At 40.4% G+C, this 24,487-nt stretch overlaps 1 protein-coding gene across 1 annotated transcript in view; it reads right to left on the reverse strand.

Moving 5' to 3' along the window:
* DAB1 (DAB adaptor protein 1) overlaps positions 1–24,263 on the reverse strand; it is a 162,477-nt gene extending 138,214 nt beyond the window's left edge. The window contains exon 1 of the mRNA XM_086617594.1: positions 24,179–24,263. Within this exon, the coding sequence (XP_086473720.1) occupies positions 24,179–24,263 (85 nt within the window). The remainder of the gene's footprint in view (positions 1–24,178) is intronic.
* Between the last annotated feature and the right edge of the window lie 224 nt (positions 24,264–24,487).

Here is a 24,487-nt window from a genome sequence, read left to right on the forward strand (position 1 = left end):
GATGCTATTCTACCTTTTTGCATTTGGCAGGAATTGATACTACAAGAGACATTAGACACAGCAAAGAGGCCTTGCAGGGGAGAAAAAATGCTAAAGACACACTCAAATAAGTAGCAAAATAATGTCACTCTTTCAATATATCACATTATATTTTGACTAGATGGTCTATATATGTGTGTATATATATAACAGCCTATATCTACTTAAGACAGTCTTCAACTGGCAACTCGTAACTCAAAAAACAAGTGTTAGTTAAATTAAATGCTACCAAAGAAAGAGCTAACATGCAGATCATGATTCAGTTTAATGTAGTTTCTCATCTGTAACAGCACGGAACAAACAACTTCAAAATATCTATGCTGGTGCAACAGAGCTGTGCCAATTCACACTGGATCCAGGACCTGTCTCAGTCTATAGTTCCTTCATTCACCCCACTAAATCATGTTTGCCAGCAACTACATTGTACTAATGGCTGCATAAAGCTATTCTGCACCTATTGCCAAGGCATCTGTGCAAACACAATGAAACGGAAAGAAGTGAAGGAAGGAACCCTGCTGGTAAAAGTAAACCTAAATCAATATAAATAAAACTTAACCACTTGGCATGTATGGCTGACTTCTTGCTAAGTATAAATGGTATCAAGGCATGTTTTAGCCCAATACTACCTAACAATGTTTAGCTAAATCAGTTTATGTCTTACCAAATAATATTTTGAATTTAACTGTCCTAATTCAAAACAAAATAAATCTTCAAGTGGTGAATGCTCAAGAGGAATGAACGTGTTGAGTTTCAGAAAAGTTTGGTTTTCTTTCAAGAAACTACAGAGCTATTTCTGTTTTTTCACTAGGTTCAGTGCCGGTTTATTTGGATAGCTCGGAGGGAAGCATCGGTCCTGGTAGAAAATCTTCAGTTCTGCTTTATGTTATTCCTATATCCAAGACAAGCAGTACAAAGCAACAGTACAAATCCGAGAAGTGGAATTTTCATGAGATGTTACACTTGCATGAGTAGCTGTTATTGCCAGCTGCAGCAACCAGAATATCAATTTAGTTACTGCACAAATTTTAGAAAGCATGATAGGAAAGTGAAGGCAGCCTTACCATTACCTGCTTGTTTTCATTTCAGAAAGCTGCTTCTCCTTACCTTAAGTATCTACTAACATTTTTTTTTATTGCAGTTCATCTTGAAAATCAATCATCATAAATTTAAAAACACTTTTTTGCAAATCTGTCAGGTTTGTAGTGCCATTTCATTTATTACAAGACCACACGACGCATCAGAGCTCAGTATTTGAACATGACATATTTTCACTTTGTTTTGATACCACATTTGAAAATTGTTCCTATCAATCTTTCACTGGAGCCAAAACCTAAATGTCTTGTTCATTGAAACATTAAATGCCAAGTCACACAGATGAATAAAAGCATTTGCAAGTTTAACATCTGCATTTGTGGTTGCAAACATTTGCAAAAGTTTCCTGTCAAAAAGGTCTATAGAAAAGAATCCACAAAAGTGAATCAAGTCCACAGTCAGTACCAAAACCAATTATTCCTAATCATTTTGGTCATCAGATCACAGCGAAACTTCAGAGATTTCAAAAACAGGCTGATAAACTCTAAGTAGAATTTTGGAAGCGTTCACAGTTCAGATTTCCAAAAAGGATTACAACTTCCATGCGTTTGCCAGACTCACTTTATGCACTGTTTAAGATCCACGATTTTCTGCATCGTTTGCTAGAGTGGAGTAAAAAACCCAAACAAACAGGCCATATACTTACATTCCCCATAATGCATCATTTTCTCTCTAAACAGTGGCAGCAAACAGGCACATCCAATACTGTATTACTTTCTTCTCTCATTCATGACGATGTCACACACAGGTTCTTTGATTCTGAAAAAGAAGCATTTCCCAGGTTCTAAGGATAGAGGTACCCCAACCAATCCATCATGCTTTGTGTGCTAATGATAGACTCATGCATAAGAAGCACCAGAAGCAGTCAGAGGCAGCAGGCATGAAAAGGAGTGAATCAACTGTCAAGGGTTGTGATCTGGAGGACTGCAAGGCTGTGATTAGAATTTTCAATCAGGACTTCCACAATTCATCACGCTACAAGGGAAGGGGGGGGGCACATATTTCTTCATCAGCCCTTTCTGCTATCGGCATAGCAAGTTCTAGGGTATTAGAAAAAGGAAATTTAAACGTCTTACGCTTATAAGTGGGTATGTTTGAATCTTGCGGGAGCAGAGAGTAAAAGATTTTCTGGGACTGCATAGCCACTACTTTTTGTCTGCATACTCAAAACCAAGATTATTTGCAGCTCTGCTTTTCAGCTGATGAAAAAGAAAACACAGCTCTTCTCTCTCCTGTTGTAGGAATACTTACAGACACCTGAGCAAGTAGCCCTGGAAACCTTTGACTGTTGTCTTTAGGGATATGAAAAGGAATTTGCTAACACACTCTGTGAAACTTAGAAAATAAAAAGGCAGAGCTCTTCACAAGGACAGTATTCTCACAATCTGCATAAAACCACCCACAGCACTTGACAGGTGACGTATAGTCACATTTCCAAAATGTAAAAAGCACCGGCAAGTTGACTGAGTGCGTAAGTTCAGAGTAATCAAACGTATGGTCTAACTTTGTTTTCCTATGTATTTCTCTGCCTTGGTACCACCTCTGCTCACTTACCAAAGAAAAAGTCAATCCCACAACTCAACAGCCTCAAACAGAACTTGGAGCCGGGCAGGTTCCGTAGCTCTGCTGCAGCCTCCCTTCTGAAACCACGAGAAAGTCACAAAAGCTCTTCAAATATTTTGCTGCTTCTTTTCCCACCCACCTTCCTCACCCACGAAATGCAGTAACTCTGTCTCTCTGAACACAAATTTTGCAAGAACTCATTCCAAAAAATATCAGCCCAGCAATTTGGTCAAGTCACCAGTACCCAGTACTTAAGTGCCACAGGGAACAAGTGGTCTGTCTGTATCAATGTCACCGCAGAGTCCTTGTCTCAAAATCTAGATCCGAGTGACAGCCCAAGCAGATTAGACATTTATTGAAATATATGAATGAAGCATTATTTTAAAAGGCAATTTTCATGTTAAACTATGAATAATGAACAGTAAAGACAGTTCTTATTTGCATAATTAATGTTTCAGTTATTGATATTCCTTCAGAGGGTCACTAGCCTTTTTTCTCCAAGTTAATTAATTAATAAAGCAACTCCTTTTATGTAGGTAATTGTAATCACTTTAATACTCAAAGGCATGTAAAATATCTGGCACTTTTTTTTAATGTTGCAACCCTAGCAACACAACAATCATTTACATAAATGTAATAAACTCTTAGCAAGCAGAAAGCTTTAAACACTCGACATTTTACAGGTAATGCAGAGCTTTTTCTTTTTCTATTAACAAGTACACAAACAATCCTGCAAACAGAAGACTGATCTTACAAAAACCCGTTGCAGAAAGACTTACTGCCCGTGGTAAGTCTTACTCAAGTCAGGTGAGATGGTTACTTTGCTCAGTAGCCAGAGCTTACATGCAGCTGCAGCAGATCAGGCATCATGCAAAACTCAACCTGGAAAGGTCTACTGAATGAAGCGCTTGGAGAAAATAGGAAAGCTAAGAGGTTACAGCAGTTATGAAAACTTTTTTCCTCTGTTTAGAGACAGCACTTGGTAACCAGGTTCAGTACAATATTATGAACGTCTTGATCCACATGTAGTTTAAAAGCCACACAGCCTGTTTGCGAGCCATAGTCTCACAAGTCAATTACTACAGCTTCTTGTCTGTAAGTCTGTCTTGCTCCATCCATAATCCATCCAAAACACTACTGCAAAAACCATTTGGTGGCCTCTTTCATTGTCACTCCTTGATGTGGGAGAATGAATGCTGAGATTACCATTTTTATCATACATAATATTCTTAAGCCACTAATAACTTGTACTCACCCTATTTCTGACCCTCTATCTATATCAGCACACTTGCCTGCCAAACAAGCATCTTCATGGGGTGGGGTGGGGGGTCCAGGTTGCCCTCCTAAAGCGGTGCCACACAGTTCTCCAAAGCCAATTCTTTATCGTTAAAATTTCACCTCAAATACATCTTTTATGGTGTGATTTAATGAAAGAGAAAGGGATAGAAGACGTTGGACACCACTGACTAGCTGATAACCACAGTCCCACCATTCTGGTATTTCCTCATCAAAAACCAGCTACTATTTCTGCTATCAAGCATTCTGAGAGAGAGGTTTGGAGTTTTTTTCTGGTTTATGCAGTGCCCAGCACTGCTGAGGAAAACTGAGGGGAAGGGGGCCAGACCTCCACAGTTCTGGGGGATGGGATGGCAATATAGATAATAAATGCTATTATTTGTTTTATGCACTCATCTGCATCATGTTGGCTGCTAAAACCTTGCAAGTATTCCAGACATCATCAAGAACCACTGCAACCTGTTTTCAGGCTGTAAAACTCAAATCTGCTCTCCATCTGGGAGATTATACCAAAACGTGAAATACCCTAAAAATTGAAAGTCATTTCACAGAAAATGAAAATAGATACTGTAGGAAAAATACAAATCCAGACTTGCAAATTCTCTCTTTTATGTAATCCCTATCCATAATCTTCCAGGGGACTATTTTGATCTCTCTCTCAGCAATCACACCTCACAGCATCTTTAACCGCTGCACATCTCTTTAGCCAGCAGTCGGTTGTGTATTCAAGGGGGCGTTCTAGCAAATGGTATTCAACACATGCAGGAGTAGGAATGCAGCCACTAAGTAGATTATGAATAAAACACTCAGGTATTCTTTTCTGTATTTCTCAGTAATTACTCACAGCCAAGGAGCATAATAGAGATCTGCTTCTTCAGTGTCTCACTTCTAAAGGATCGATGCGGTGCGAACACAGGCACTACAGGACTTAATAGCAAGTTCTAACTGCTTCTTACAAGACAAGAGTCTCTTCGACAGCTTTCTCTTGGGCATTGAGGAGCTAGCTAAGTAGCTGCTATTAGTGTATATTTGTGTCTTTTTTGTCAAAATCATACTTACTAAACACAAAGAACCTACAATGGACAGATCCAAGAGAAGATATAAACGAAATTCTAGTTGAACAAAGCTCCATTAAATCAAGTTAGCAATTTTATCTCCAGGGATAACAATTTGACTTGCAGTGATGGGCTAAATAATGCAGTTCAACACATTAAGAATAGATCTGTGTTCAGACTGAGTGGACTGTTAGCTCAGAAAAAAAAAGGCAGGAGGAAAAAGAAATACTGAAGTAGCTCTGTTTCCTGCCCACAGCACACTCTCTCTTCTCCTTCGTTTTCCCAAAATTATCATGATCATACATCCATCACCATATCTCGCATGTTCCCTGAGAAAGAGACAAGACAGGTCTCAAAATCTCTGTCTTAATGGGTGTCATCAAAAGAGATTTTGATTCATCTGGATGCAGCACATGTAACATGCATAGAACATCCGGAAATCAGCGTCATTAAAAAGTGGGGCTTCTCCTTTGCCAGCCACTGCAACAGTAAGGGCTGGTTCTGGCATCTCATACTGCAGATACCTTCACTTTCCCAGAGTGCATTTAGCAGCAAGCCTGGAAATTTTCCCCCTGACCAAGGGGCAAATCACCTTTTCTCTCTCTGTAGTCGCAGTTTCAGCCATGCAGTTTTCCGTAAGACAATGAAAAGCTTCTCTTAAAGTAGTTGTATTTTTTTTGTACGTAGCCACATTTTCAACAAATTTAGTGCATACATTGCATGAAACTGTTTGAAAACCTCAGGATTTAGGTTAGAAAAAGAACATGAAATGTAGGCTAGGCTACAGCGGGCTTTCTAGGGAATACCCCACTAGAGCAATCTCTTGATAGGTAAGGTATCTTTCTTGCTGTAAAAGCAATGATTGTTGAGCACAGATTTTCAGCGGGCTCTGGAGGTTTAGAGTCTTAGAAAGACCTAATTTCATTCAAAACTATCTGCCTACTTCCTCTGGATTTTATCTTTATATGAGTTCAGATGGAATATAGAATTGGACAAAAGAAATTATGATACACCATCAGCAAAAAACTTTGGTTGAATTTTATGTATCCCACAAATACCATTGAATGCTATCGGGTTTCCTGTAGAATATTTATTATTCTGTCTATATAAAAAGGATTTTTTTTTTTTCAGATTAAAAACAGCACTTGGAGGTAAGAAAGAGAAATGATTGTTACTAAATGGACAAAGTTCAGTCAGGGGAGGAGACAAATGTAAAATTACATGATTTCTATTGCATCGAAGTGGGCAATGAAAACTTTTATGTATCTACTCCTGTCTCAGGCATACCTATGTGTATTTTTAAACCAGAGATATAATATTCTGCCAATGTTTATATTCCTATTTTTTCTTTAGTTGAGTTATAATTTGTTGTCCAAAAAGGAACCATTTTCACAGATATTCATACCACCTGCCCTATTCCAAAGAGATAGGATTTATTTGTTAGCCGAGTGGCATTCCAGCTTAAACATTCTGCAATATCAATATCGTGAATACAGTTAAAAACTGCAGCTCTGTATACTAACTAGACAGACAACAAAGAATTTCTAACACCCTGTGTTTTAATTCTTCTCATAACTTCCTTTGCAATGAAAATCCTGTAAGTGGAAGGATTCCAGACTCATCCTTTGTGCTGCCTTTACAGGACACGCTGAACATCACAAGCTTCACAAAGACTGTGTGCAGTGTGGATGACAAGACACACTCCAGTGGTTTTTTTTCCTTTCTCAACAACTATTTCAACTCATATGTATGACCTCCACAGTTTAACTGATGACTATTCAGCGCATCAGTTACAAAACACAGCGATTCTCATTTCCTTTACACTCCTCCTCAAAGAAATAAATCAGTATCTTGACTGATGGAAACGCTTAACTGCCAGTCATTTTGCTTTGTCCCTTCGCTGCCTCACACCAGCCTGCATGAACTCCAGAGATGCAGAGCAGTGATTAAATTGTAACATGGAACACTGAGAGCAATAACTAAGTGAGCGCTTATAAACAAATAACACAGTTCTTCATAATTCAGTAAAATACATTATTTGATTTTCTGTGTGTTTTTGAAAGCCACTCCAAGTAGCAGTGTTTTTCTACTAATGCAATAACATTACTGCTTAATGGTGGAAAGCACAGGAGAGCAATATATGGCCTACAAGTAAGAGTAAAACGTGCAAGCTTAACAATACAAGTTTATCTGCCTTATGAATTACCTAGGCAGTGCTTTTATTATATGAGATCCATTGTTTCCCGATCCGCAAATTACTTCCTGAATCTATTAACTGTAATGGGAGAAATGTATCTTTCAGTCTTACTCTCCAAAAAAAAAACCAAACCCCAAACCCCACGATAAATCAGTCTAAGCAGGTGAGTCTAAACTGGCAACAAGGCCAAGGTATTTCACATGCAGTCACTGGCTCGCTATAACACTACAGGATTTTTTTTGAGGGTGGGAGCACAGAGATGAGAGGATTTAAGTGTAAATTATACAATGATAGTACAATTCTGGAGTATCACCATGCATGTGAGGGATTATCAAAGATCAGGTAGGATTTTTCTAGCCTTACTTCAGACACCTCCAGGGAAACAAATTCTGCAGTGCTGTGTCGGAGATAAAGAACCTGAGTATATTAAAAGGCTCACAGACATAATTCCACGAACTACAAGCTTTCTTTGTAACTCAGATACCTTAAAGTGCACAACGTTTCTATCGCAGCCCTTGCATTTCATATGTTTTTGAAGGATGACATTTCCACTCACTGACTTAGTATTGGCACGTCTTGAATTCTCTAGTGAGGGCCTAAGAAGAGTAATTATTATTTTTATTCATGTATCTTCCTCCTCCTAAATTCCAACACCACATCCCAAACTCATTTACTGAAGCAAAATGCTTCAGACAAGTGTAGCTATTAAAAACACCATGAATTTCCTGAATACAAAAGATAGAGGTGGAGATACTTTTATATGCTCCTGAAAACTGAAGTCAACACTCAATGCCAGTATAACATGGCAGAAGATATATTTATTTTATTTTTACTAATAATAGTAGAGTAGATTTAAATTAGATATAAGGAAGACATTCTTCACTCTGAGGGCGGTGAGGCACTGGAACAGGTTGCCCAGAGAAGCTGTAGATGCCCCATCCCTGGAAGTGTTCAAGGCCAGGCTGGATAAGGCTTTGGGCAACCTGGTGTAGTGGAGGGTGTCCTTGCCCATGGCATGGGGGTTGGAACTAGATGATCTTGAAGGTCCCTTCCAACCCAAACCATTTTATGATTCTATATACCAATTGCTCTGAAAACTCTAATAAGTCACATTTGATGCACCACAGGGTATTTTTGTAGTATTAGAACTGCAAAACAAATACAAAAGGCAAGGCATCTGTATCTGTCCAAGTGCTGTGACTACATGTACAGCATTCCTTCTTCTTCAGAAGCTCTCGATCACTTCCTAAGTATAGTTCATCAAGCTGGATTCATTTACTTTTCAAGCCCCTCACATTTCAGATTTTCTTCTTACCAAGGCCCGAAGACCAATGTAGCCTAAATTCTGTTCTCCTCAGTCAACAGGAGTCAATCGGACTCTTGATACTGATGAACTTTGCAGTCTACCTCACTGGAGTCATTAGCTATAACACATGCTCTCAAAATATTCACCATCACATGTGCTGACTGAAGAAGGTACGTTCTCCTTCAGATGTCTGACTGAAACAACCAGACACAGAGTACCTTAATGAGCACACAATCTGTACACAATACGCTCTTCCGATTACCTCTTAAATCTTTGATCTCAAGGTGAAATATCTCACTGAAAAGTTTCAGCAATTTGTTTAAGAAGCTGCTATGAAGGGTAACAGTGGTAAATAATTCCCTTTAAATAAGTTACCTATTTAAATTTTCTCTACTCAAAGCTAAGGCAGAAAGCACCACCTACTATTAAGGTTGCCTGGCACTTCCCACTGTAAGAGTCCCCTTTCAATTGCTTGCAACTTTGCCAGATTTTTAAGTGTTCAGGCTACAATTTTACATGTCAAGTGTGTCTGCTTTGAGGTGATATTCAGGACACGAGGGAAGAGGAATGAGTTGAATCACTTCCAAGATTTAGACTGTCAGAAAACATTGTGTTTTGACCATGTTAGATAATCATTATGAACTTACATCTGAAAAGCTTTCTGGGCTTTGAAACTGGGAGTAAGATTTGGTCTTCATATCATGGATCTGTTTTTCTTGCTAATCCTAAAAAAAAAACCCACCCCAAAACTCAAAAAAACCCCACCTCACCCCTCCCCCCCCCAAAAAACCAAGCCAAACCAAAACTAACTAAAATAAAAAAGATAGATTTTACACTTGTCCAGTGACTCCTCTTTTACACTAAAATCCCTCTACACTATCACCCCTCCTGCAGCCTCCAGAAGGAACTAAAACATGCATGCACATTCCTATAAACGTTGTCCTGGAAAATGGGCTATCCCTGTAATTACTGCTCTGAACTGAAATTACACCAAACAGTGGAACTGACAGCAAGAGGTTTGTCTGCCCATTAAGGCATCCAGCAAGCTGCTGGGTTTGAATGTAGAAAGCACAAGAGTCAGTCCAGAGAAGAGAGAAATAGACTTTGACATGAACTCTTGTATCACAAGAACCAGAAGAGAATTTGTGGCTGCTATTTAATAATGGAGGGCTTAAGAGGTTTAGTCAGCGAGTCAAGAGGCAAAAAAGGCTTCAAGAGAGGGGGAGGATTAGAGTGGGTGGAGATAGTCATCTATAAGAGAGGTGCTGCATCCAGATAAGGAGCTAGGAGGAAAGGAAAGCTAACTCGGGATACCCAGGAAACTGGGATTAAGAACTAACATGAACATGCATCTCATTTGCCTCTATTTAGGGTCACAAAGAACATAGCAGAAGCTGCTGTCACAGCTACTCAATTAAACCCAAGGGTGTAAGCCTGGCCATAGGAAGGACAAAAAAGAAAAAAATCTGATCTTGACGATGCACACGGATCTCAACACAATGTGATTCAATGTCACTCTTCCTCAAAAACCAAATAGGAATTGTATTTTACTTACTATGTTAAAAGCAAGATCATCCTATCATTACTGCTGTACCTCTTGATGAATATTGTAAGTGGAATTATTTCAAATACTTTATTTTATTAGACAAATTTTGTAAGACGACATAAATTAGAGCATATGGTTCATAATATTTTCACTTCCTTTCCCTATAACCCATTTCAATAGTTTTACACTTCATCAATTTAAGCGTTATTGCTAATATGTAACATTTAAACTCTGTCACAAGAGAAAAAAATCTAAATGTCTAATGAGAAAGCTACAGTGGCCATTTCAGAAAGCAGTGTTACATTTTCTGCCTACATCCAATACATATGAAAGCACTGAACTCGGAAGTAAATGCAGAGCTTACAGGGCTACAGGTTTCTGTGCAGAACAAGAGCTTTTTTACTGCTCATCTGAGTACAAGGGAAAACTGAATCCCCAGAGCACAGAATCCCCGTCTGTAAGATTTAGATACACAACAACAGCATAAAGCACTAAACGAGAGCATGAGAATGTCTGTTTTACCACAACATAAAACCAAGGGCGAGTAACATTTTTTATGTTAAGCATAACACATTCCTACACACAACTGAATAAACAACAATAATATATGAAATTATCTATTGGAAAAGCATCTCTGACTAACACCAGACAAGTTAACTGCTAACAATAGTTAACATCAGAAAAGCCATTTTCTACCCAAATCTTTATACCAAAAAGTGACAACAAACTTTCAAACATCAACACATGCCAGAAAATCATGCAAGAATAAAACAAACAGAAGAAATTAATGAAAAACCTTTCACAAAATATGGAGAAGGCTGAAGTCCCCATTACGATGCATTGTCCGACTTATAATCATTGCAAAGATTTACAAGGAACTGTTTTACACATCTTTGTGAACATACATGAACTCTGCTCCTTCAAAATAAGCAAGATGCAGTTCTGTCGTATGCTAAGAATTCTTCTACAGGTTTTATTAGTGTCTTAAAAGCATCACTGATCAATCAGAATTATCACAGGAGGGGATTCAGAATTATGTCAGGTTTTTGAACACTAGAAATATGTAAGCCTTTGTGCTACAAAACAAACGAGCCGTTCAAAAAAGGATATATAATATATTCATAGAATCCTCTGGTTGGAAGAGACCTTCAAGATCATCGAGTCCAACATTCATCTACACATAACACACACTCCTGCATTAGGCCAGCAGGTAACACCTATGAAAACGCCAACAACTAAAACGTATCCCACTCCAGTTTATTAACACTATTACACTGTTTCACGAGTTACTAGTTAAATATACAATTATTGAGCGAGGAGAAAGGGAGGACCTGGGTAATAACACATTACACCTGTAACAGCAACTGTTTCTTTTCTGTACTGCGACTCTTTCCTAATTTGTTTTTAACATTAGATTTTTGAAATAACATTGGGTACACTGTAGCATAGCTTCTAAGGTTATAACAACGAAAAGTTGCTTCTTTTAACTTGAAAAAGGTAATCTGTAGCATGTCAGATTGGAGGCAGGAGGGCCAATAAGACTGTTTCCTGGGAGCCAAACCCCAAGAGTTTTTCTTTCTAAGTGTGGTATATTGCTCTGAAACCATAAGACAGACCCTGTTAGAGATCCCTGCTTTTATATATCTTATATAATACATATATAATCATAGAATGGTTTGGGTTGGAATATATATTAAGATCTTTTTCATAAGCTTTAAAATAACCTTTACAGAAGTGGAGAGAACAAACATCCTTGATTCATCCAGGCAGAACAGCTGCGTTCCACAGCCAGACTCCTACACTCACCAGCATTCAGCTCTCCTGTGCCTAGTTCAACACTCCACAGGTAAGTTAGACCATCTCCTCGCTATAGGAGTCACACAGTATTTGCCCCTCAGAATGAGTGACTGTATCTCCCTTAGCTCCAAGCTCCTTTCAGAGCACTGCAGACACACTGAGCTGCTGCACCACCAATAAGAAGTTTCACTCTCAAATCACTGTGCAGAGATTATTAGAGATCATCACGAGTTATTACTAGCATCTCACCAAAACGTTACACTAGCATTTTTCATTTAAAGGAAACTTGTTAAAAAAAAAAACCAAACACTTCATGAACTCTACTACAAGTTGCAAGGCATTTCAGTTCCCCAGCTTCTCAAGCTTTCATTACAACACGAAAGAATATAGGCAATCAATCAATATTTAGAAGAACTTTACTCTTCTACTTGCATCATCCTTATGAACTGTTCTATTAATTAATTACTTGATCTCAACATATTAGGAACAGCACAAAAACCGCATTATTCTCTGGACTGCTCTGTAACCTATGTGCTTGTCTTCTGCTAAAACGTTCTCTTGAAAGTGCCATTGTTAAGTGTTGCTCACCAACATAAGCCACTGCTCTGCAGCAGGTTGTCACATCTCCCACAGCCAGGAGGAAATGGCCCACCTTTTGTGGGAAGAGCCTAAACCTTAATTAATTACATAATTACAAATTCATACCAGCTGGATACATATCCATAATTCCCCCTTTTTGTTTGCCAGGTTTTTTTAAGGCTTTAAGGTGAGCAGAGACCCAGTTAACATTCTGACTCCATAAATTCTCACTTCCCTCTTTCTGCCAGGGTAGTGGCTTTACCTTCTTTGTCAAAGGAATTCTCACTCTGGTGAGGGAGTCAAGGTCTCAGAGTCTCTTTATTCTACAATCACATCAGGGTCACCAGATGTTGCTCACCAACATCAACTGCAGCTCTAAGGCAGGCTGTTGCATCTCCCACAGCCAGGGGGAAATGGCCTGCCTTTTGTAGGAAGGGCCTAAGCCTTAATTAATCACATAATTATGAATTCAGACCAGCTGGATGCATATCCATAGTTAAGCATTGGAACTGTTCCTCCAGATGTTAGCCCCCATACTTTCAAGACAGGCGGACAAAATTTTCTCCACTTTTTGCAACTGAAGCACAAGCTACAGTACATCTGAATATACAATTCATTCTATTTAGCACTGTGCTCTCCCTAATGCATCCACTGTAGCCAACTTTTTACAGGAAATTGTTGCCAGAACAATCAGGACTCTCACAAGGACTTAACAAGATTAATATACACTATATTGTCAGATCTGCATCTTATCTCATGCAGCAAAACTAAAATGTTAAGGATGCGGTCCAATAGAAGCACATTAGCAGTGACCAAAACCTGTACAACAATCTTCTATAACTCTAGGCTGAACTTTTTCAAATTTTATTGATGTGAAAACTAGAGAACTATTATGAACTACTTATATTCTAGTTGATCATAACTTGAGGTTAAGTTGCTCTTTTTACTTAACACCTGCAACATTCATGCCTGAAACAGCAAGGAATTCTCAGAGACCCTGGTTCCATTTTTGTTGTATTTTTGTTTGTTTGTTTGTTGTTTTTTCCCCAGTATTGTTTGAATACACAACAGTAACCCTACACTGATCTCCTGAACATTTTTTGTAAAAGAAATCGTATGTAACTTAATTTCTTAGAAAACAGCATAATTTCTGATGGCTTCTTGAAGCCTGTTTCTCCTAACAAATCAAACCCTAGACAGTCTTGGCAAATTCTAATGTTAGTCTTGCTCATGAAAATGTATGTCCACATATGAAATGCATTTGTTACCATTCAACATAAGAGTATCTCTCTTTTAAAAAAACAAATTAAAAAAAAATCACTGTGAAGCAGCCAAAGATAGTAGTGTAGTCCACCAAAATAAGAGGTAGTCCATTACAGACATTATAATTGATATTATAGCCACTTTACTCATTGTCTACATGCAGATTATGTACGGACTTCCAGCCACAAAGAAGAAAATCACCACTGTATTCATCAAGAAAATTTATTCTTGTGTTATCGGATCCACAAAACAAAATGCATCTACCTGTACTATTTTCCTTCTCTGTACTGTACGACTTCTCATCTCCATCAAAAAGTTTCCTCTAAAAATACTGATTAGCAGAATCAGCCACCCATGATGTTTATGGGTCACTTGCAATCTGTTCTTTGAACTAAAGATGATCTTTGCAATAAAGAACAGAGTTAGTTCTCTACAGAGGCTTGAGCAATATTTCGAAGTCTGATGCACATGAACCACTCCCCTGGCTTTCTGCTGTCTGGAAAAAGCAAGGTAACTAGATAGAGTTCAGTGACTGAGAACAGGACTCTTCTCACCTAAATTTTAGCTGTCAGGACTGGGTATCGTGTATAAGCTAATGAACTAGGCTGCTTCTACAAAGAATGGTGAGTGACAGAACCATTCCATGGAAAGCCCTCTCTCTGCATCTCTTTACCTTATCCAAAAGCCCAACAGAACAAATTATGCAAGAATTAAATATAAAAAATGCTACATTGAAAAGGGACAAGAAAATGTAAGTAGCTCGTTGGATCAACAGTCCCGCCATAAAAATCGGAGCTGCAAACAGAGCTCCTTTATGAAAATCACTTGCTGTTCTTTGTCAAGCCCAAAATTGGGAGTGCTGAAGTCTCAGACCAGTTTTGCGGCTGTATCAGAGTTATTTTTCTAATGTTGTTTCATAGTATAAAGAGGATTTCATGTTCTGTCCAGGATCATCCTGCACTGAAATCCAGAAGTTGAAGCTTGTCACAGTGGGATTCACTCAGTTCTCACTTTTCTCTGAGGATCTATATGCACCAAAATCAATTAGCATTTGCTACAAATGTAACATAGCAACAGAGGACAAGCCCTCATTTGATGTAAATCAGTGTAGTTCTTCTGATTTGAAAGAACTTTACCAAATTTCATCAGCTGTAACTCTCACACAGTGCTTTTGAATAGCTCAGTCTATCACTAGGGAGGTAAGGACCATAAAATTTGAGTGCCGGGAATAGTAAGTGGTCAATTCAATTTGTTATCCTCTTTAGGACTTCTCAAACATTTTATTTCTCTTGTTTGCAGAAGGAAGAAAAATGCAGCTGAATATATGAAAACTGTCACCCAGGGATGGTAGGTAGAAACCTGTCCTGAAGCCATAATCTGAGATTTGATTACTTCAGCAGATGAAAAAAAAAAAAAAAAAAAGAAAAAAAAACCACCAAAAACCAACCCAAAACATTTATAAAATAATCTTTATTAAACTGTCATTTTTTTTCACTAGTTTTAAACTTGAGCAAACTGCCAACATGCTGTGTGAAGGTGCACTTCCTGTTGATTTATTTTGTGTTAATTATAGCGTAATTAAAAAGGGGAGTCTTTATTGCAATCATCTACCAGGTGTGTCAAAACAATGAACAGAGGCCTTAACAGTTTTTTGAAACGATACTGCCAGTGTTACTGTGGCACACTGACCAAATTTAAAAATGTATGCACGTTCAGGGAAGAAAATCCTAGCATGGGAAAACCTTCATTATGTTAAAAAAAAAAAAAAAAAGAGAAAAAAGCTCTCACCTACTGGGAAGACCCTTGATATTAGTGGTATAGCTGCTACAGATAAAACATGAACACTTAACAGGTCATCTAAGCTTGCCATTAAAAGGTTTGAATTTGCTGATAAGCCTCAGAGCTTAAAGAAAACTGACATAAAAGGCAGTAATGATAGAATTAACTTAACTGTGTATTTTGTTACATAGAGGAATGAAAGGGAAAATTGAAATATTAATAAAATATTTACTGCATTGGCTGCTGATGAACTAAATAGCACTACAATTTCTCGAATATCAGCTGGACCACATTAAAGTTTAAAAGTATTTTGGTTTCCTCCTAATTACCTTTATGCTTGGCTTAATCATGTGGTTAGCTGGAAATTCCAGCCCTGGATCCTCTCTCGCAGCAATGCACTGAAGTCCAAGCACCAGCAGCCCATCTCTGCTAACTTCAAGAGCTAGCAAAGATCAAGGAAGGAGAATCTCTTACACCACCATAGCCACAAGCAAAATACAATATGTTAAAAAATGATTTGATTGGTAAAGGTTATACAGGGAAATCAAAACGAGGATGAAACTGAAATTCTTCACACTAACGACCGGTTAAACATACCCACCATCCTAAATACAGAGAAAGTTTTTGTTTCCTCCCATCAGTACTGACAGATTACGGTGAGAGAGAATTGAAGGAAAGGTATGAAGTCAAGAAGAGGAGAATTCAGGTGACCTATTACATGTTAATCTGGCAAAAACCACATGCCAATTGAACTGTTATGGCCAGTCTCCAGGCAGAGACTGACAGGTCCTGGAAATGCTGTCAAATTACTAACAGACTGTCTGCTTCTGCATGAACACTGAATCCTGCCGGCTTGGATCTCTTCATTCTGGCTTGAGCTCAGGAACTACTTGAGGCACCTGAATAAATCCAGTGAAGATTAAGCAAGTTCAAGTGCTCTTCTTTTTTTCCTGTTTTAACATAGTTTATTAAGAGCTGCATCCTAAGGAGCTAGGAACATAAATGAAACTTTTTTTTTTGTACAGTGTACAGAAATCACTCATATTTTTAACCTCAGTTACTTCAAGTAGTGAAAAAAAAATTATATATTCTTTAGGTTGAGAAATGACCCATATGATGCCTGCTATTCTTTAACTAACAAATCTATCAATAGGTTAGAAAACAGTTATGTAAAAGAAAAATAAGACATGTGTAGTGCATCAACCAGATTCCCAGTAATTAAAATTTGTAATTTTCAAATGGCCATATTTAAAGTCTTTGAGCTTCCAAATTCTAAATGTGAAGATACAAACATCACTATACTCATCTAAACATTTCAATTGATTGATACAATTATTTTTGGTAGGTGCAACTAAGATAGCCATATGTTTAAGAAGCTACTTTATGTTGTGCATTAGTGAGGCAACTTGTAATCAACAGCAGTTGGTATGAGTGCAGGTATGAAACCAGATGACCAGATACCATAAAACCTAAATTTCCCCATGACTTGATTATAGTAACACTACAGAATCCACCGCAAATTTGAAACTTCTTGCACTTACTGGAAGGCATCCATTTCAAATCACGTGTACTATTTAAAAGTTGTATCAACTGATATTCTTAATACACATTATTGTTCAATATGCATTTTTTCAATTTTAAAAATAAATAATTGACCATCTTCAGACTGTGGATTTTCTTCCTAGTTAAGTATGTTGTGAATCTTAAAGATCGCCAGAAGAGAAAAATTGTAGCCATGTGAAACTGTGGAAATGAGGAAAGTATCCATCAAAAAACCTCTTTTGGTTTCAAGTTTCATTCACATGGGCTAAGAACACTACACAGCACACTATTCTCTCTCTTGTGCTGACCACACATAGTCCAAGAAAAGTGTAACCTCATACAATTTGTTCCACAGCTGGAAAAGAAGACAGACTTTTCTTACTTTGCAGAGACCTAAAACCAAGAAGAGTCACCCGGTGACTGTCAAACCTATTAATTCACTAATCACTCACCCGTGCTAAAGAGGTGTTAATGTTCAGCTGCCCTAAAATGAAAGTGGAGGCAAAAACAATCTCTAACTGGAAAGCCAAAAGGTTTTAAACACTACATTTTAAAGAAGAGATACACTTTTAAGCAAAAAAAGCCACCCTTGTCAAAAGAGATTAAGCAAAACCTCCCTAAATGACACTGAATAAGCAAAGAGTCCTGCAGCTGGGATACATACTCTCTTTAAAAGCAAAAAACTGTTTTCAGGTAACTGTTGCTATGATCTTGAATTTCTGCAGACCCACAGTTTTCCTAAGCTTTCCAAGAACAAGACTGTGCAGGTTTAAACAGCTCTTTTCCAAAACATGAACATATGTAGACCGATCGATAAGCTTCAGAATGTATCTTAGAACCTAACACAGACAGACTTATGGGTCCTGCTACCTAGAGAATAACACCAGAAAAGGGATTTGTATACCAAGAATTCGTTTAGGAGGTCACAACGGCAGTGCCTGAATGCTAATCAGCTCCCAATTAGCTTCAAAGCACGCTGGCCCCAACAAATGCATTCAGTAACATTTATCATCAGCAACCCTTGGAAAAGAAAATGCAGCAATCACCCACAGCAAAGCACACCTACCGGTATCCCTATCAAGCTGATGGCAAAGATATTTATACTGGTTTCTGCTACAAAAAGCATTTTGAGGAGATTCCAGCTCCATCTTTATTAATAATGGGAGGACTTTGTATTAGAGCACTCTTGATTACTTCCAGCACTAAACAATGATACACTCACTTTCAGGTATGAATAATTCTAGCAGCCCTAGTATTATGTCTTGACTGTCTGCCTTTTCACAAACGTCCTCTAAATGTAATTTTGCGGTAACTATTCACTGAGGAAAAGCACCTCCTAAAACCACAGGGACATTGCCTAACATCTAAACCTGAAGTTTTTGCAAGACAGCAATACGCCTGCTAAAAGAAAACAAAACGGCAAGCACACATGCATGATAGGATTACTTGATTCAATACAATTTAAATTAGGTCAGACTCCTCTTTGGAGAATTCTGTGTCAAGAACTAGGTGGTCCACTAAATTTCTATTCATTTGCCTTCAGGCTTGGGGAATTGCAAAGTCTCTCAAGAAACTGATGTTCTTCTGCCCACAAGAGTAATCACTATTTGGGGAGGGGCAAAAAAAAATCTCAGTGTAACCACTTTATCTGGAGACCTGAGAAATCTTTATATAACAAAAAGGGCAGCTAATAAATCTTTGCATATATATAATACACACATATGTGTATCCATACACAGAGATATACAAAATTCCATATGGAAAAACCCAGGAAGTTCTTTTGTGTACTTAGGTATTACACTGCTCTCTTTTTTTATGTTGTATATATCCTTAAAGAAAGTAACAATTTATGCATCCTCATTAAACCAACAATCATGGAATGACAAGAGAAGCACTATCCATAGAAAGTGTAAAGGATTACAGACTGGAAACTCAGCCCTGAGCCTGCTCTCTGGCAAGCTTCTCCTGCTCAGCAACATTGCATTTTTAAAAGCTTACCCACAGTTACCATCCTTTCTGATTCTGTAAGCAACTAAAGCAAATCTTCATGCCTCCAAGGGACATAAGACCACGCCAACTACTTCACTTATCTAAGAAGAGGACTGAGTCAGAGTCAGATGTGACAAGTAGCCCTTCAGCAGTCCTGTTGCTCCACTGTGGATGGATCTGGTTAGAACATGCAGCTGAGTCTAAAGAGGTCCTGGAGAGCAGCTGCCCGAACAGCTGGGGCCATAGAATCATAGAACGGTTTGGGTTGGAAGGGACCGCAAAGATCATCTAGTTCCAAACCCCCTGCCATGGGCAGGGAAACCCTCCACTACACCAGGTTGCCCAAAGCCTCATCCAACCTGGCCTTGAACACTTCCAGGGATGAAGCATCTACAACTTCTCTGGGCAACCTGTGCCAGTGCCTCACCACCCTCAGAGAGAAAAATTTCTTCCTCATATCTAATCTAAATCTGCCCTCTTTCACTTTAAAGCTATTGCTCCTTGTCCTGTCTGTACATGCCCTTGTAGTGACAGCCTACAGCCTCTGCACCTGCACACACACTGGTCATCCCAGGGTATGAACTTCACTCTAACTCCTCAAAAAGCAATATACTGATTAAGAGACAAAGCTGACAGGTCCCTCTCTGATGTGGTTCTTCAAAATGGCACACATCTCGACACAAATCCACCACTGAAAACCAGCAAGGCTCACACTAGCAGTTTCTGACAGAGGATCTGTGTGTGCGACTGAACCATTGAAAATAAAAACAGTTTAGGACTTTTCACTACAAATATTTTTATACAAGTTCTTGCAATGTTTGTTGGTAAACAATTGAAAGCTCTTTGCAAACAGAATGGGAAAAAGAAGAAGAATGGGAAGTTTCACACTGCAGTTAAAACCAATGGACACTTCTTATACCCGTAATACTTGAAAATACATTTGGTGGCTGTGTAAGATGAGGTTGCACACAGTAACGTGGTTAGCTTTTCTGTAACTCACAATATTGGGTTTAGTCACTTTTTTTTCTAAGTTGTGACAATTCTGCTGCCTTTAAAAAGAAATGGGTAATTGATTCATGGATGAAATTCTGAAACCACCACCATGAGATGTAATTGTACTGCAGCTAGACAGGGCAAATTCTAGTGTTAAAGGTAAAATACAGAGTTGTAGGTTCTCTATGTGACAAGTCAAAGTATGAAAATGAAAATGTTTAAATTTGATTAATTACTTGGTTTAGAATATATGTTTTTCATTCTACTGTATCAAAATACTTATATTAAAACAGTGCAGCTGATGAAGTCAAGTACTCCCTTACAAAAGCTGGCAAATTTGCAGAACAGCACTTGAGGTTCAGATTAGTAAAATCCTAATGAATATCTACTCTAATACCCATGTAATTGCATGGCATGCATTTGCAAGTGGTACAATTAAAAAAAAAAAAAAAGAAAAAAACACTGGCACAACTGAAGTCTAGACTGTATTTTTAGTGTCAGTTGAAGAGACTTAAGTGACAACCTGGAAGAATGAAGATTCCCCCAAGAAAGGAAGGATTGCAATAAAGATTTCCAATTCTTTCCGTCATCACGATATGCTTCAATCTAGCACTGCAAGTACCAACGTCACCATACTCAATTGCATTGCTTTTGTCCCAGATATCAAAACTAGGTGCATATTTTCTGCAACGATTGCTTTGTTGGAAGTGCCCACCTCTTCCTGCACACTGTATAAGGAGCTGGGTGCCCAGTAAAGGCTCCTGAAACACTTTCTTGGAACCACACACGTAAACATTGCTGCTGCACTACACATTGCAAGGCTTTACCCTTTCTTTTGGGAGTCAGCACCTGGCATCTCTGCACCTCATCTTCCTACCCATAAAAACAAGACAGTCCATGACTTTTTATCTCACAGATCCACTGCACAGATAACTGCTTTAAAACTAGAACTAGTACTGTAAGAATGAAGCCACAGAATGGCTGAAGGCAAGCACTGCTGAAATAGTGTCAAACTGCACAGGACATATGAGAGACCAAGTAATAACATACTTTTATTCCTAAGTAATTGGCTGAGCAAACGCATTGTGACCCAGGAACTCTGATTAAAAATGCTTGGGCAGCGTTTATAAAAATCAAGTCATTACCTTGACTAAACATTGACTTGGACAGTTAACTTTAACCATCAAGACCTTAACTAAATATTGACTGGGAAAGTTAATTTGAATGATAAAGTCTAGAAAATCTTGGTCCTTTTTACTAGTATTTGCTATCACTTTAAAATGTAATCACAATTGTTAAAATTGAGATTCTCCCACCTAACCAATATTTAACTGAGCAGCTTGGCTGTTCCTAAAGTCAACACAGCCACCTTGCGAAATTTGAAATTCAAAATATTTAAAAGCAAACTGGCTTATTATGGATGACATGGAAAGGTTAATCTTCCTGTGTTTTGCTTGAGCAAGAATCTCTGAAAAGTATTCAAAAAGAATCACAAGGTTCACAGTTTAAAATTATTTTGATACATATATGCAAGGGTCTTCCAATGCCTATTTAAAAAACTGTGCCTTGCCCAAAGAACCAAGCAGGCTGACCACCAGGACAATGTTTTCATTCTGGTACCTCTACTTTTGAAGCCCTAGAAGCAGCTACTTCAAGTCTACATCCTCCACTATTGGTGTCACTTCATCATATGAGGCCACGGGTCAAAGGACATAACACAGGGTCTTTCACTAGCTGAGCTAAAAAAAAGGAAAAAGAAGAAAATCAATTTCAATCCTCCTAAGATGAAACCACTGATGTGTGCAGTCACTGAAGTCCCGAAGGTAATCCTACAAGAAAACATGATGGTGTCCTCCATCACTGTGCTGAGATACTGTTAAAGTGCAGCAAAATCACCTATGAGGTATAGTTCAGTATCAGCATCTGTATCAAAACACTCCAAACCATAAATATGAACTTCTAGACCCATGTGAATAGTGCATTTTAAATGTGTAGTGAAACAAAGTGGTAATGACAAAGAAGCAAGGAATCTTATCTTTCAGGAAGTTGTTATGTTTGTGGCTAAAGAAATAAACAATGACTGTGAATCCAGCACTAATTCCACCTACAGTTTCATTTCAAGAGTTTGAAAGTGCCTTTTAGCTTTGTGCCTTAACTCCTTTTTTAATATGCCAGCTCCCTTTAGCGCACTCAATGAAAAATAGCTTAAGAGCAAGTATAAAAGATATAAAACTCAGCTAGGAGTAGAAATGTCAAACTAACTGACGAAAACTTGCTTTTCCATTATTTTTGAGTATAGTAGTAAGGAACAGATTGATACTGGCGTTGTGGGGGGGTGAGGGTGGAGAATGATAGAACAATAAACAATACAATCATCAGTAGTTTAACACAGCGCTGTGTCTTGCAACAGAAACATACTGTGGAACAGCTTGCAAGATAAGCTTCATCAACGATAAGTAATTTTTATTCCGTTTGAGTGGTTGAAAACAATAAACATGATTAAATGCTTCAGACATGCATTCAGAATTTAGACAAATGGCAAAGATTCCAAGGACTTTGCTTTACTTTTGGGAAAGACCTAAAAATTCTCTTATCAGGTTTGAAATGTACAACAAAACAGAAGTTTCCAGGGAAATTAAAAACTTAATTCATCTGCAAGCTCCACAACTGTCCCAAACAGAAACAAGCTTTGTTCTTTACTGTTCAGATGAATACTGGTCCCTGTTCCCCACCTCACCACTTTACCATTCACACAGACATTGGCCATGAACATGAGCTCCCCCGGTGCCAAACACTCCGCAAAACGCAAAACGCAAAAGAAGGAGGTGGCTCTGCCTCCCGGAGAGTTCGCGGTCCCGTGCGCGTCCTGCCAGTCGCGGTAGGGTCTGTCGCGACTGCCCCGCTCCAGCCGGGCAGCGAGCACCTTTCCGCAGGCAGCAGCCCACAAGCAATGCATTTCCAACTTTAACTAATTCCAGGCTGTATGTTAGGACGTTCCCGGTGACTCGGTGGCCGGGCACAAACACAAAAAAAAAGCACCCAAAAGGTTCAGATCAAGGTTTTTTTGTTTGTTTGTTTGTTGTTTTTCCCAAAGTAAGGGCCGTGAAGGTGAGGTACATAAACCCCCCGCACCCGAGAGAGCAACTGTTCGCTTTACACCCGCTTCCTCGGCCGCACGCTGCTGGAAGCCGAGGCGCAGACGGCGGCTCCCGGGAGGCCCGAGCACCGCACCGGAGCTCCCCGGCCAGGCGGGCGAGCTCGCCCCGCACCCCCCGCCGGCCAGCGGCCCCTCGGCTCCAGGCGCCATTTCCCCGCCGCTCCTCAGCGCGGCGTCTCTCGCCCCCGCTGCACCTTCCCGGGGAAGGCAGCGACGGCGCAGCTGAGCCGCCGCCGGGCTCCCTGCCCGAGGGCCGGGCCCGCTGCCCGCCGCCGCCGCGGCCCCGACAGGCAGCGGCGGGCGCCTCCCCGCCCCCCCGCCCGGGTGGCGCCGAGGGAAGCGGGGCACAGCCGCGACCGAAGGTGCCATCGGCGCTTCCAGCTGGCGGGCGGCAGCGGCTGAAGCTCCGCGGAGCGGCTGCACGGCCAGCCCGGGGAGCCCCGCGGAGCAGCCCCGGGGACCTCCCAGCGCGGTGGGGGCGGCGCGGCTCTCACGGCCCCCCGGGGGATCGCGGTGGTGGAAAATCCCGCAGCCGCATCGTGTCTGTGGGTCCCTCTTTCATTTCTACCACCCCCCCACTCCAAGGGACGGCGCGTTCGGGCTGGCGAGGGTGAGAGAAGCCGCCTCTGCCCCGCGGCTCGGCTGGGAGAGGGAGAGCCGCGCACTCCGCTCCCCTCCAAACCGGCAAGTTACCGCGACTCGCAGGAGATTTCAGCCTTTTCCTCCCCTCCGGGTGACGGGAGAGAGCGAAGGGGAGGACAGGCAGAAAAAACTTCCTTCGGAGAGCAGCTGCCCTCCCGTGCCTACAGCAGGGAGAGGGTTTCCCCCCCTCACACGAGGAAGCAACGCACCCCACCAGCGGGGCACCCCGGGGCGCAGCCGCCGGCTCCGCTCGCTCCCCCCGCGCCGCACCTGCCGCCGCGCCCGCCCGGAGGACGGGCACCCCCCCCGGCCGCCGAAGGGAGAAGGGAGCCGGCGCCCTCACCTGCCCCAGTGAGCCCTCTCCTCCTCGCATTCCTCTGCTCCCCATCGTGGGCGCAGCAGCTGCTGTTATTCCTTAGGATGCACATGGCTCGTCCATGCTGGGAGAGCCGCCTTCCCGCGTTGCCTGCCCTCTCCGGCCCCCGCCAGTGCGGCGCTGAGGCCAGAGGGAGGGGAAAAGGGGAGGTGTGTGGCGGAGGAAAGCTGCTGATGAGGGGTCGGTCTCCTCCTCCTCCTTTCCCAGGGCTGGGGGTCTCGGCGCCGTTGGAAGAGCTGGGCAGAGAGAAGGGGGACGGCCGGGGCGGGAGGGGAT

This window comes from Tauraco erythrolophus, chromosome 10, assembly GCF_009769465.1.
Source record: "Tauraco erythrolophus isolate bTauEry1 chromosome 10, bTauEry1.pri, whole genome shotgun sequence".
NCBI classification, from domain to species: Eukaryota; Metazoa; Chordata; class Aves; order Musophagiformes; family Musophagidae; genus Tauraco; species Tauraco erythrolophus.